At 37.3% G+C, this 15,972-nt stretch overlaps 1 protein-coding gene across 3 annotated transcripts in view; it reads right to left on the minus strand.

The window, feature by feature from the left end:
* Positions 1-15,972, minus strand: part of CTBP2 (C-terminal binding protein 2) — a 228,680-nt gene that overhangs the window by 65,925 nt on the left and 146,783 nt on the right. The window contains exon 1 of one of the 3 annotated variants that reach the window (XM_063307326.1): positions 13,592-15,323. The exons of the other annotated variants lie outside the window; for them this stretch is intronic. Coding sequence (XP_063163396.1) covers positions 13,592-15,323 — 1,732 coding nt within the window. Of the gene's footprint in view, positions 1-13,591; positions 15,324-15,972 lie in introns of those variants that run through there. 3 annotated transcript variants of the gene reach the window in all.

The following is a 15,972-nucleotide window of genomic DNA, read 5'->3' on the forward strand; positions in this document are numbered from 1 at the left end:
TACCTTTACCACATAACCATATGGAATACTGCTGAGCTTGTATCTTGTTGGCCTTATGATTTTGTATTTTTAGTTTAAGTTGTAATTTTGCAAGAACAAATTCTGAGCCACAGTCAGCAAGTCTTTTTTTTTTGGCTAAGTAGAGCTTTTCCATCTTTGCAGAATATATAGTCATTCTGATTTCAGTGATGTCCATCAGTCGATGTCCATGTGTAATCTTTCAGGTTGCTGTAAGAAGGTTTTGCTATACACCTATAAGTTTCTTGGCAGAATTCTATTAGTCTGCCTCCTGCTTCATTTTGTACATCAAAAACGTTTTTTCCATTATTTCAAATTTTCTTTTTCCTCAAACTTTTACATTCTATATAATTAATACAGTGTCTTTTTTCGGTGGTGGTGGAGTGTTGTGTTGACAAGATAAAACTGCTGAGCTACTGTTTCTTCATCATCTGTGGTTGGAGCACAGACCTGGATCACCTTAATACTGATTGGCTTACCTTGGACTCAGAATTAGATTATTCTATCATTTTTTGGATTATATCCAATTACTGACTTTGACAACCTTTTGTTAATAATGACAGCTACACATTTCTTCAATACATTTCTTGTCTGTAGCAAAAGGTCTCATGTTCCTCTGATATGAAATGACCCATTCCAGTCCATTTCTGTTTACTGATACCAAGAATCTCAATGTTCATTCTTGACATTTCTGCTCCAATATCAAGTTTGCCTTGGTCATGGTTCTGACGTTCCATGGAAAATTCTCATTCTCTTTCTTTCTCTCTCTCTGAAATTTCCTTCTACATCTGGAAACAGGAATAGCTTGACAGCCTTTTGGCTTTAATCCAGTACGTAAGCATAAGTGCTACTCATGCTTGCATGCTGCTCTTCCCAAGTAACTCACTGAATACCTTCTGACTTGGATAAAAGGGAGTGTGTCCTTACATTGAAATTGCCTTGGTGATGAATGCTACAGTGAAGAGTATTTTATTTTTCAAGTAGATCTTATTCAGTTTGACCCATCTTCTATGACCTAGCCTGAATCTTTTGAGAGTGTATACTTCTAACGGTCTAGCACATAGCACCACTTGGATGTGCAAGCTTCTTCATCACTATGGGTAACAATCCATGTAGGTTACTTCAAGGTACATACTATAAGTTGTTCATCCATCATCGCTGATGAAGATCTCAACATTAGTCATGTTAAAACTAAATGTGGTATGTCTAAAGATGACTTTTCAGGCCAATGTGGGCATGGAATGTCCTGGCACCTGTTAGGCAAACATGTGTAGACACTGCAGTTGTTGCACTGATGGCTGTAGACTCGCACAGCTCATGCTTATGTTGTGCTTCCGCAGTGTACCTTACTTCATAAGCTTGACAGCCCTTATGGATGAGGATGTGCCAGGTAGAACAATTTTATGCCAGTGTTTTCCAGGTGGTCGTGTCTTTGTCAAGCGACTTCAGGGAGGCCTTAAATGTATCTTTGTAATGTTTCTTCTGCCCTCCATGCAAGTGTTTTCCAGCAGAGAGTTCCCCAAAGAGGAGTCGCTTGGGTAAGTGCTTGTCCAGCATATGGATGACATGACCTGCCCACCGGGTCTGTGCTCTCATCAGCAGTGAGTGGATTGATAGTAACTTGCTTTAAAGAGAACTTCAGTGGCTGGTAAACCTCAGTGTCTAGAGAGAACTTCAGTGTTACACAATGGATAACAATCCATGTAGGTTACTTCAAGGTACACACGGTAACAATTCATTAAACACCCTGCATCTATTTCTCTAAACTACACAGGCTTCATCTCCTCAAGACATCTCCTTTTCAACACATTTTATTCAAATTTGTTGAAAAGTATCACCAACAAAAAGGATAATCATTTTATTTATTAATTAAACAAATATTTATGGCCACCCAATTCACACACGGTGACTCCAGGCAGCTTACAGAATTACAATCCATAAAAACAAAATACACCCCCCACGGCAGCAGCAAACACATTCAAATCAACCACTTGATCGGCTCTGAAGCGACCACAGGTCCCCAGGCCTGTTGACAAAACCACATCTTCAACCACATCCGAAAATTCTGATTTTCCCATGTCGGTCAGTGGGAGGTGGGAGTCTTCCTTCAACAGGAATAATCAGATTGGGCCCAAATAAAATCAGGCTCTTTCATGAAATGACAAATCAATTTCAAACCAATTGTTTTAGTTGGTGCAGATTCCTGTCATGAGTAAGGATGGCGAGCAGGGGGCTCCCACCCAGACTGTCAAGCGCATGCGTAGCACTGAGGAACTGTTCAGCCATTCAAAGAGACACAGATCGGGACCACCTTAACCTTTGGGGTTTATATGGCTGGGTTTTTCCCACGCTTCCTCAGTTTGTTAGGATTCTTGTTAAGTACTAGTAATAAATATTAGAGACCAAGTCATTGTCTCAGTGTGTTTCCTGGTAGTTAGGACAATTCCTACTAGAATACATGCTCAGAAACCTCACAAATTATACAAAAAAACTAAAGGGCAGTAATATGAGATTATGTATCTAGTAGACAGAGTACCATAAATCACACATCATTTTATCAAACAAAACAAAAGTTTAAGAAGTCACAACTTATCCATTAACATATTTCTTAATATTCAATAAAGAAGTAGAGAACAGACTATATTTTGGCTCACAGATGAATAGAGAAATACACACTATGCTCCATCATGCAATTAGCACTTTTTATTTCTTAACTAGAGCAAGGATTTACTCATGGAACGGATGAGAGTAAAACTGCACATTATATAAGTTTTTTTATGGTAATGATCTAACTTAATCATATCTGACAGGTAACTATCCTTGTGGTCCAATTGTACATTAAATCTGAAAGCATAACCAAAATGCATTGATCTTTTACAGGAAAAAAAACCTTTTATTTCTTTATTAAAATTTGCATTTGCTCCATTCATGTATTTGTCAAAACATTATTACAAATGAGACTCTCCACAGCAATCAACTCAAGACTAAAGAACAACATTCTGTAATAAAATGTTTAGGAGGAACGATTTGTTTATTTATCCTTTAAAAAAGCAAGCTGCTGAAATCATTTTTTTTAAGATTAATGTTTGTAGTGTTAGAGGGGAAATCACCTAACCTGAGGTGCTAATCTATATACTATTAAAACTCTGTCTGTTTGTAACCTTCAATTGGGTGAGGTGCATCAATGAGGTTTTTTCAGCACATAAAATCACAAATTGATCTTTATCTTCATTCAAGTCTATTAGATCTACAACTATTAATTAATTGAGAGCCAGTTTGGTCTAGTGGTTAAGGCAACGGGCTAGAAACCAGGAGTCTCTGAGTTCTAGTCCTGCCTTAGGCATGAAAGCCGGCTGGGTGACCTGGGGCCAATCACTCCCTCTCAGCCCAACTCACCTCACAGGGTTGTTGTTGTAGGGAAAATAGGAGGAAGAAGGAGTATTAGGCATGTTCCCCGCCTTGAATTATTTATAAAAATAATAAAGGCGGGATAGAAAATCCCGCACTTATGACTGTCTCAGTGTCCCACAGTCAATTGAGATTCGGGTGCTTCGCAACCAGTGGGCATTTATGACCATCGCCGAGTCCTGTGGTCACATGATTGCCATTTGCGAGCTTCACAGCTGACTTCCAACCAGCAGAGTCAATGGAGAAGCCAGCAGTAAAATTAAAAAAGAGAGTAACAATGTAACTTTAGAGAAAGAGGTAAATCTACAATTGTACTTCTAACTGCTGTAAAGATCAAAATCCACTTCTTTATATTTTTTTCTTTTCTATGTTTCTTCTACCCTTTTTTTTGCAATTTAGCTTTTCTTTTATTTCTTCCTTTTTCTTTTTTTCCTTATTTCTTTATTTTAGTTTATTTAGTTTGTATTGATTTTTACTCATTTTCAAAACTTTCAATAAAACTATATTTAAAAAAAGAGAAGCCTGCAGTCACATGATTCTTCGCTTAATGATCTGTAATTCCAGCCTTAAGAATGCGATCAAAAGATTAAATGAATGAGGATTGCATCACTTTTCCTCTATTTATAAATAAAGCAGTATTAAGTAGGAACACTGTGATACTGCTCGTATACTGTCCATAATCTTCAGTAGTTTTTTAAACTAGAGGAATATAGCTGGAATACAGTAATAGAAGAATAACATTTATTCAAGAAGACAAGAAGCAATAAAAAGAGGAATTGGGATGTACATTGAAAGTATCCAGAAATCCAAGTGAATAGCATCTGGCTTAAAATAAGTAGAAGTACAGTGAAGCAGTACTGTTGTTATCTATTATCACCTACTCAAACCAAGAACCCCAAAATAAATTACCACCAAATAGATAAAAGGTAACACTTAATGACATTTATATTTCACAGCTAAAAATCACACAAAAGTATCATAAGCAATTCACAACTCATCCTGGACAATGACATTTCCCTTTCCCAGACCTTCAAGGGTAGATGAATGCCTGTTTCTAAACAACTACTTAACTGAAAACATCTTAGTGGCTCAACATCTTTACTAGCAACAACAGTTTCACAGCTATACAGTCACTGGAATGAAGTCCTGCAGTGCATCCAATTTTATTTTATTTTATTTTATTATTGTATTTAATATCCTGTCTTTATTATTTTTTTTTTTATAAATAACTCAAGGTGGTAAACATACCTACCTCCTATTTTCCCCACAACAGCAACCCTGTGAGGTGAGTTGGGCTGAGAGAGAGTGACTGGCCCAAGGTCACCCAGCCGGCTTTCATGCCTAAGGTGGGACTAGAACTCAGAGATTCCTGGTTTCTAGCCCAGCACCTTAATCACTGGACCAAACTGACAAACTGAAAATTTGTCTTCTAATTTTCACTACTGCAAGACCGACCAATGTCATGTACTTTTTATTTGCTCACTCCCATCAATATTCACAGATACATCATGCATTTGGTGAATGGGCTATAATCTATAAATTTACCCCTTAATAAACACGATGTTATTTCAAAGAATTCTTTCTACTCTTTTGTGATCATACATTCAGCAATTCTCTACCACGTTTACATGTTCCTTCTTTGAGAGGGGCTGCTGGGAAAATTTCTGTGATAACCATGTATAAATGACACAATCCTAGCCAGTGTTTCTTGTCATGGGGAAAACTGCTTGGAGGAATCTTGTGATAGCATAATGTACACATCAGCTGTTCTCTCTACTTCCAAAAAGGGAAAGTTGGTACTCCTGTGTGTTAAAACCAGGATGGTGTAATGGTTAAGTTAGGACCAAGCACCAGAGAGACCCAAGTTCAAGTCCATCCATATTCACAGGAAGTAATGTGGTCAGTCATTCTTTCAGTGCAACCTGACACAGTTGTTGCAGGGAAAAATGGGAGGAGGGAATAAGTGGTATATTATTTTAAGCTCCTGAAGGAAAGATGGGATAGAAATCTAAGAAATAAATGAGTTATTTGCCCAGTTGCTGTTGCTCACATAGGAAATTTTGTTCTCCCTGATGCCCTCTGCCATTGCTGGTTTCACCCTGAATATTCAATAGTCTTAAATGCAATATGTGCAATTTGACATGTCTGCAAGCTCTTCTACACTTTTGTCTCCTTCTCCCAGAAGCGAGAGGTTGATCACTTTGAAAACAAAGGTCTTTGGCTCTGCTGTTGATTAACTTTTCTGTGGCCTGGGATTGCCTTTATGAGAAGTTTTATTTGACAGCATGGATTTTGTTCATGTTTTGCACAAAGAAGTTTATATTGGTTATGAGCTTCAAAGTATCCATCCAAAAACATCCTGATTCAGCTAGAGTGCCTCCTTCCTACCTACAGGATAGCCACATGACAGTAACTGCCTCTGAGAGGGGAAAAAGGCATCTGAACATCCTATTACAAGCATACCAATGTTTTATTTATTAATGTTGTGAAACACACCAATAAAAAGAATACACTGAATTTAGCCTATTTTCCCACAGAAAGCAAACGCAGAACTCTTCACAATGAGAGAATGGCTAAATTTTCCTTTACCATTAGAATGAATTCTATACTTAGTAAAATAATGTGAAGTAAAATATCCCATTGCAACGCATGAGAAGCTTTTTCTTTTGGACTTCAGCTTTCTGGTGCCAGAATCAAATGCCCCATTAAGGTTTCAATTCCCAGTGAGTTTGCTACTTTGCTGCGAAAAGGAACCAAGAAGAATGAATAGGTTGTGTGCATCAGCATTCAGCTCATGAGTGATAAACCAGAATTCCCTAATCCATGCAAATGCAACTATTGTCACAAAAGGACTTGGTGATGTCACATAATTTGAATTTGGCAGAAACCCTTGTTAGAGGATATGCTCTTGAACGTAAGCAGAGTGCTGAAATAATACAAGTAAGTAGCAAATACTCATATAATTTTGTTGGATGTAGACTATGGACTCAGTCCAGCCATCAGTAAATGCTAACAGACATTCATTATATTTGAAGCAAAATCTAGATGTTAAAAAATACATAGATAGAAAAGGATCACTTCTACCTAAATTGATTTATTCAATCATCCTGAAGAGAGGGAAGCACGAGAGAGAGAGAGAAGAAATTCTATTGTCTCTTAGTCACAGAGATTGCTCAAGCTAACAACAGGCCAAGAGAACAACAGACACAGAGACAGTGTGTGAAGACCCTGCCTGTTATCTATCTCTCACCATTTTACCTAGTGTCAAAAGGATCATAGGTCCAAAGAGATTATGTAATCTCCAACATGTGACCACAAATCATTACATTTTATAGGTTTTCCATTGTCCCGTTATTCCACCCCCCATCCCACTCCAGTAATTTCATTGTAAATGTAGCAAAATTACCATTTCTTTTGAGCCAGAAAGTCAGCATAATAAAGTATAAGCAATTACAACAAATGACGTGGTGGAGGACATTGCAGAATTCTATGGCAAACTGCGAATGGACCTAAATGCAACATTAAGCATATACTGTATGTAGTACTACTAAAGGATTATGTAAATGAAACAGTTGGAGAAATGGAGGAATTTGGAATTACAGAAAGATTTAGATTGAGAAAAAGTAATAAATCAGGAAATCAGTTGATATTTATTTTTGTTTTGTTGCCCACATCGGCTTCAAGTAATATGCTTCTTGACATGTACGAGGACAACAATAGAAACTAGTAAGACTACCTACTAGGAAGCAGGAGATATAAAAGTGTGATCTACTGAACTATGACTTCACTTTGAGAGGAGTATGTAAAATCCTAACATATATCACTTTAAACAAAGGATGGATAGTTCTCTATAAAATGGAGGAAATAATGGAATTTGAGTGACTGTTGCCTATAATTTGTATGAAAATATCTGTGAAGAATTAGAGTTAATTAGTTGCCAGTCTGTTCAAAACGAAAGGAGGATAGGAGTCAACCTCCCACTTCCATGATGTAATCACAGATCACTAGTATAATTCATCACCTCTCAGCAACTTCCTATTTATATCCTCATGTATTACTAAAACCTCCAGTCAAGAAAAGCTGATAACTAGTGAAAAAGAAGCATCTTGCTCTTTTAGTAGTCCTCCTAACAGTTGCGCTGTATGTATTGCTACTATTAATATTTGTGAAGCCATTTTACATCCAGAAGATAAAATAAATAATTCAAGGAGCTGACATTTGTTTTATTTCTAAAACTCATGCAATTTATAAAGATGCAATTGTGCATACTTTTTGTTCACAACACAAGCAGCATTTGTAAATGGTAAAAACCCATTTACATTTGAATTTTTTAAAAGAAACCTGTATTGTCATTTCCCATTTTTCTGCTTTAGGATATTGCAAACATAATCCATATCCAGATGAACAGGAGGTTCCTATGGGTTATGCTCTGTCAGGACAATGTGCAGATTAAATAAATTTCAGAAACCTAATATAGACATAATACTGCCTTCTCTGAACCTTGGCTAAGAGTTTGGTATTAAGCCATGGGCTGATTTGGTCTTCCTTTTTCCCTACAAATTTTCTCATACTTTTTTCTTGGCAAAATTAATATGACACCCTGTTATGTATATATCAAGACTAATAATAGTCACTATGAACCACAGATACAAGATTTTCATTTGAATTGGTAACTAGGCTGCCAAACATTAAGCCTGATTAGTGCCAGTAGAAATGTAATACAATGCTGTGGGTAAACCATGTGAGAGAAGGACTTACAAGAATCTGATGCAACAGATTCTATTTGTGTCTGTCTGTCTGTCTGTCTATCTATCATTACTTTGTGTTAGGTTTTATGTTCTCTTTAAAATTTTTAATAAAATGTATTAAAGGAAAAATATAAAAGAAACAGTGGGAAGAAGGCAGCCTATGTAGATTTTGGCTGTGGTAAACAAACCAGGAGACCGTGAGTTCTAGTCCTGCTTTAGTCATGAAGCCAGCTGGGTGACTTTGGGCCAGCCACTCTCTCTAAGTCCTAGGAAGAAGACAGTGGCAAGCTACTTCTGAAAATGTTGCCAAGAAAACAGAAATCAAGATATCTTGAAGGGATGTATGTGTATATCTATGTATAGAGACAGACAGATACACATCCCATTTGTATTTCCTTAACCCTCCCATATTGATCAGAAACTGGAATGAAGTTTTCTAGTGTCAAGGGTCCCAACAGAGCAAAGAGTTTTATTGACATTCCAACGAATGTGAGTGGAATTCCAGTTCAGACCTTATACTCAATTTAGTAAGACGAGGGACTGAGAGGATGAGAGCATGCACAGCAAGCCAGGCACAACAGGCTGCATGCACAGCCCCCATCCCTACACACTGCGAATGTGGGAGAATACATGAACATCTATTTCGGTTTGTTCTAAAATAATTAATGTAAGCACAGTTACAAATTGTGGCTAAGTAAAAGTGGCATCAAAAAGGGAAGAGACAAGGAAGGGAATGCTGGAACCTAACAGAAATTAAGCTAGGTCACATCTGACTAAGCCACAGTATAACCCGACAGGCAGATGCAGCCAGTTTTACTTAAATCTGGTTGGACTTGCTTACAACCATTAAGTGCAGTCCAATAATCTAAATCAGAGGTGTACAACCTCAGCCCTTGCTATGGAAGCGTGATATTGTTATCCAATCATACTGTTTAATAACCGAAGATAAACTTTATTAAATAACTCATTTGCAAATAATCACATTATATTTAAATGTAAATGACATCAAATTTAGTTATTTTCTGGTCCCTCTTGTTACTAACTGGAAACTTCCTACCATGCCCCTTAAAGATCACATGCAACCCTTGATCTAGAAAAAAATTATACATCCTAATTTAGACCATTAATTAATTAATTAATTAATTAGGATAAGTTTAACTAAAACTACAGTATGGGAAATATATTCCAAGATGCCTGGACAACACCAGGCTGGGAGTAGTGATTATCAATGAACTGTGGTGACATCCGAGATCCAATTTTTCCCATTCCCTCTATTTTTCCATGGCATATGAGAGAACAAAAGCTTCTAGTGCCACCTTTAACTAACCTAGTTAGGTACAAATTTGAGGAAACTTGAAGTTTATTCTTTTTTTTTTAAATCCAAAATTGTATCCCTCCTCCCAAATCCAAAAAGGCTAAAGGCAGCTTTAAAGACAGGGTTTACTGGTGGGATTGCCAAATGTTGTAAATGCATCCTGTGGTTTCATGGCATAAAATTATTTTAGTCTAAGTTCATGACCATCCCAGCTTTTACCCTTTTATGCTTTTTTCTGCCAAAGCCTGAAATTGTGGCAGCTATAAGCTTGGAATGAAAGCATTAAAACAGTTATCAGTGCTGGGTTAGCAAGGTTAATCTTTTACATTTTCAGAGAGAATTACTTGGCAAAGTAATCAGTATTCAGGCAGTCCTTATTAGAAATGTAGCAGAGTTTGAGAATTAAGGCCAGAGATCTTTCTAGTTTGGAAATAGCAAACTTTTTGTGGAATGAACCAGAATCACTTGCCTTTTCAATAAGGGTCACAAGTATGTGTGGACTTTTCAAACTCTCTACCTGCTTGCTCAAAACTTTCAAGCAACAGCAATTGTCATGAAATCTGTTCCTTATTATACCTGAAAATCATACAGTTAAAAGAAGTTCTTTGGGATCATTAGGAAGTTTCTGCAAAGAACCAGAAAATTTCAGTTTTCCATGCTTGCAGGATCATTACTAAATTACCTGCTAGAATAATTTGCACTGGGAAGTTCTTACTTAATAAGACTGTCTAGCTGAGAGGTAGATCTTCAGGTCTTATTGTTGCTGATGGAAAAGGGGGAATAGGAATGTCAGGGATGTACTGTAGGTATACAGGAGTTAGATAAGAGAAAAATAAGCAGCAAGACAGAACGGAGCACTGGTGAGGAATGTTTTGTAATGGATTTCTCAGCATCACATAATTTTGTTGTTTTGGAGAAAATTTTGAAAAAACAATGAAAAAACGAGCCCATTCCCAGGCTAATATTGTCTGAGTTTTCTCACTTCTAGCTTCATAATTGGAACTCTAAATATACTAATTTGAAGATTTAATAAAATTTAAAATTTATTCACCACTCTGGTTGATAAACATAGCTCTGTAGTATTTTTAAAATTCTGACTGCAAGATCAGCCCAACAACCAGACAGGGGGCACAGAAATGTGACAATTTACATTTTGGGGGGCCTAAGGCTTCCCCTTGTATGCCATCCAGCTTAGCCATACTATTTTCTTTTGTGCTTTTCTATCACTAGAGCGTTCCAAAGTAATTCAGAGTCAGCTTCAAAGGCTGAGAGGAGAGTAAGATATATATTGTATATATCTATATCCATATCCATATCTATATTCAACTGCAAATGCTGCAATTAGACAAACAATAAATTAATAGTTCTTTATATAGCAATGTAGTCAAAGAAGAATTACTATTAAAAAATTAATAGGTAAGCATCAGTACTTATTAGCAGTTTAGTCTTAATCATGTTTACTTAGAAGCAAACCCCTTTAAGTTCAGTAGAGATTATTAAGTGTATGCTTAAATACCTGGGGGAAAAAATCATTGGTGTTTATAACATATCCCTCTCAGAAAATTTATCATAAAATAAGAATGTTCTATCTTTGGCCAGTTAGTTTAAATATGTGAGTATATGTTGTACATATATGACAAATTACTATTTAATTATATTGGTTAAGAATGGATTTGCATCAACATATACACTTCTTCATAATGAAATGATTCTGGAATTCTCATTTCACCTGTTTTTCTATTTATACAGACCATTCCTTAAGCCCTAATTAAATATACATTTTAGGAAGAAGGGGGAAATACCTTTGTTCATTGTTTTAGATGAAAAACAAAGCAGAACAAAACAAGAACAGTGACAAATTTTAGCTGAAGGTCCTACTTCAGCTGAACCTTTCCAGTGACTTCAATAGAAAGATAATCTTTCTGTGATTATGACCAAACCCCCTCGTTGCTTAGCAACACATAATTAAGGAATATGTTTTGAGATCCGCTTTGCAAGCTGGCCATTATCAGATGAAATTACTGGAGCAACAAATGTCATCCTCATGCAAATGAATTGGTTATAGAGGAAGAATGTTTGCCTCAAGAAGAATGCTGTTCCACATCTAACTACACTGTCCGTATTGTCCTCTAGCAAGCAAATAGTTTCAAAAGCAAAGACACCCACCATCTAAAGATATATGGCAAAGTTTAATAAGAAGACAGACAACAAAATATTCTAAGGTGTACAGCATTGTAGTATTACACTAGGGCATTTTGTTTTCAGGGAAGAGAAGATATGGGGAAATCATTTTCATCATGTATGGAATAAATGTCTGCCACCACTCAAAGAATACAACATTCTATGGAAAAAATATCTGCCTGATGCTGGTAGATGTTATTAGCTAGAGTACAACTGTATTGGGCAGCTGTTTGTTTTTTTGTTTTAATTTTATTCCTACTGTTTAAGACAGCACTAAATAATTATAAAAAAGCTCCCTGGCCATTATTTGTGATTTTGTCTTGATCTCCTTTAAAACAAACAACAAACTTCACCTCACAAGCTGAAAAATGTCTTCATATACATACAAATTTACAAAAATAATTCTTAAGCATCCTTCAAAAACTGCAGTGAGACCCAGCTGTCTTCAGTCCTTCTCAGAAGTTTTCATTCTACCAACAAAATAAGTGGCAGGACCAGCAAAATAACAATTTTCGTATTAATACTACAGTACTACATTTCTCAATACAAGCTCTTTCCTGACTGTTTAATTTTAAAGAATTAGAATAGAAGCTAAATTGGTTCTTAATGTATCTTTAAATGCAGTGTTCTCAACTATTTAAGATATATGTAAGTATTATTTCCCAAAATGTAATTTGAACAATTTGTATTTAAAATGGAAGAGGCAGCAAATCTGCCTTTTGTTAATTGTATCAGTTTCCTTGTTGAAATAAAGCTGCTTTAAAAAAGAGGCATTATTTTAATGCTTGGAACTGATATATTGGGGGCACAATCCAACTCAAACTGAGTGCTTTAAAATGCAGTAGAAGGAAGTTAAATGCAGTAGAAGGGATTGAAATGCATTTCAGGGTCTTGATGGTGCTCCTCGCTATTTTTATTATTTATTTGGGGAAAGGAGCGATCTGTTTTCCAGTGCTCCATGCTACTTAATACATTTACTCAATGTGAACCCCACTTAATTCAGAAGAATTTCTCCCATGAGATGTGTGTAGTATACAGTCCAAGCACAAACTAATTTTTGCCAGTCTGTCCTTTTCAAGGAGGTAACACACTTTCTAACTTAAGGCGATTCCTACAATTTCAGCTTTCATTGGGATTTACTCAAAGTGTCCTACTTAAGGGATCTGCTTTCTTGCAAAGGGCCAGTACTTGTTCAGCTTCATCAACTTTAGAAAGTTACCAAGTCATGCATTCTTTGTTAAAGCGGCAAGCATTATGATGATTGGCAATTAGATTTAGAGGTATACAAATTTATTTTGTTAATTTCTTCTGTACTGGTGGGCATTTCCAACAGAAATCAGCACAACCTTTTGTTTAGGGAAGTTTATTTTAAAAGAATACTGGTCTAAACAATAACTGTGCAAGTTAGACCCAGCAATACAGCATGGCAAACTTGGTAAGTATTTATCATGGAACTCTCATCAGTTCCTTAGAAACTCCTTTGAGCTGGTAACAATTGAAAGAAGTCAGTCAAAAACTGAAACCCTTTAGTATAATTGCCCAGAAGGCAAACAGTATTTAATCCTACCAATGCTGCAAGGAAGAGAAATGGCAAGATTCATGGCATAATAATAAAGGTGGGATAGAAAACGAACAAACAAACGAACAAATAATAAAGACTTGGTGTACTTACCTCTTTTATTTGCAATAAACCATTTTAACACACTTACTGAAACTAACAATGACTTCCAACACTGGAGTGATTTACTGTACAGACATGTGTGCATAAGTATGTGTGTTACAGATTAATGCCTCCTCACCCTGATGCAACAGGTTATACATTTGTAACTTCATTAGAACACTTATTTTTTTTTTAAAAAAATAAGCACGAATACAACAATCCTAATGAATTCTACAAAGTAATATATTTTAAAATAGTTACTTGGCTCAGGAGATGTCATGGTGGACACAATGATGGGTGGACCTGTGCGCCTTGTAGATTTCTGACATGGTGAATTTTGCCCTGGAAAACTCGATCCCACTGGAACCAGATTGGGTTCTACTTGGACTCCTTGCTTTCGAAGAAGCTGAGGACTGTTGTGAGGGCTGTGTGCTGGGGATAATGGTGGATTTCTTTTCATCAGTTCCATGGGCACAGTGTATGTGGTTGAATATGCTATTTTGGAATTTGCATGTGGATTTGTTTGCAGTGTATTCATAGGAATTCCAGACGAGGCAGAATAGCCAGTTGCTTGACGAATGTGCATATTGCACGGGCCCAAAGCACTATATCCAGAACTGGGAAGAAAAGGAGTGACTTGATGACACAGCCCTGTTGCAGTTTCCAAAAGGTGCTGTGTTGGGGCACTAGACGGACGGCGAGTTAATTCTGCTACTCTTGGAGATGGTGGTTGCATAGAAGCAGTTGGTGACTGATATACTGCTACACCATCCGCCACAGAGTTGGTGAAAGGGTGTGTCCCGTACTCATTCTGGAGCAATTCGCTTCGGTGACTAAAACTGTTTGATCTGTTTCTGGGACGAATGATAGTATTTTTCCTAAGCTGCCTCTGGAATTGCATTTCTACTCTGTAGGTATGAACAATTCGAGAAAGCACTCTTGCCTGCCCTAGATTTGGAGCCACCGATTTTATGTCATTGTCCTCCATCATTGCTAACAAACTTGGAGAATCAAATCCTTGTTGCAGCAATGCATTGAGAGTGCTTTCCGATATTCCTTCAGAACGCATCATCGCTAAATAGTCTGGATCCACATTCCTTTTAATGTCCTGTCCTGGAAAAGATGCAGGCATCTGAATATGGGAAGGTGTCATTGTTGCTTCATAGCCATCATAAGGAACTTTTGTGCTGAAATTTTCTCTGACTGGTCCATGAGCACGATTTACAGAAGCAGCAGGTAGAATTACATTTCCATCAGTGGCTGCAGTTGAATTTGGATCAACTACCAAACATGTTGGAGTAAGTTGTTTACTGGCTGCAGAATCTACAGATCTCTCTACCATGTCATTGTAAGCTTGTCGATAAGGAAATATAGAAGGTTCTGCTCTGCACCTAGATGCAGGAGGATCAATACCATACCTTGTTTGAGAAGGATCTCTGTTTCGAACCCTCTGTGCCTCAGGGACCATCTTAATCGTAGGATCTCTGTATAAGTGGCTGGCTTCGTGTGGTGCAGGTGACCGTACTTGCATCTGGTCCCAAGCCAATCTACCACCAGGCACGCCATAATTCAATAAAGGTCTGTTAGTCATGTGATCTCTATAGTGGCATGAATCTCTCGGTGATCTAGTAGCTAAAGAAGCATCATTGTAGTAATCCTGAGGTGGCAAGGAACTCCGTGCAGACATTGCAGGCTGTCTGTTGTAATAAGCAAAATCAGGAATGGAACCTCTCCAAAGGGAACTCTGCATAAAAAGTGGCTCTGGATACCGATACAGGTCTTGTTTCAAGTCTGTACCTCCTTGCAAGATGGTATCATGTGGTTTACAGGTTGGCTGCTCGCACCAAACTCCCTCACCACCACAGGTTAGAGAATTCCTTCTCCCTAGAGGTCTCTGGCATTCAAATGCACCGTCGCTCTCCCAGGAGCCTTCGTCCCATCCTGCAGCATCCCAGCTCTGAGAGCGGCCAATAGGTCTGCCTGGAACTGGCATTCAGCAATATTTAGCTTTTAGAAGGACAGGAAAGCTCTCTTGTAAAATCTTCAGTTACACACATAAACAAATGCAAAAACAGAAGCACTGTATCTGAATCTTTATGGGCTTTAGGAAATAGTCCAGCAGGTGGTTTACTATTTCAAAGTGCTGCCTGAATTATTTATTCTTCAAAACTTTAGTCAACAAAACAAGAAAGGTCTAACAGTAACTCAGCCTGGCTCTAAGTAAGTAGAATGGAAAGGTTTTTTTCTGTGCAATTCAGATGCAGAAAGGGGCTGCTGTGCTTAATCCAGATAGTTTATCCCTTCCTGCTTGGGATGGCTAGCTCACATGGACAAATACACAAACACTGTGTGAGGATTAAAGGCTAAATAAAACCTCTAAAGCTTTTGTTCCATGTGACACCATTTTAGCCTGATGGATCCAACTGCATCAGCTCCTACATGCATCTTAGTATAAATTCTACCACAGATCATAACCACTATGTGCTATTTTACACACAAAAACACACATACACTTTATGCATCACAAGACATAAAATTTCTTTAAAATTATACCTGCAGACAGAATTCCCTGACAAGAAAAAGAGAGATGCTGGAGAATATGAGAGCTTCATGTCAATCGGATCTTAATCCATCCTGATGAA

The sequence above is a fragment of the Candoia aspera genome, chromosome 6 (genome assembly GCF_035149785.1).
Source record: "Candoia aspera isolate rCanAsp1 chromosome 6, rCanAsp1.hap2, whole genome shotgun sequence".
NCBI classification, from domain to species: domain Eukaryota; kingdom Metazoa; phylum Chordata; class Lepidosauria; order Squamata; family Boidae; genus Candoia; species Candoia aspera.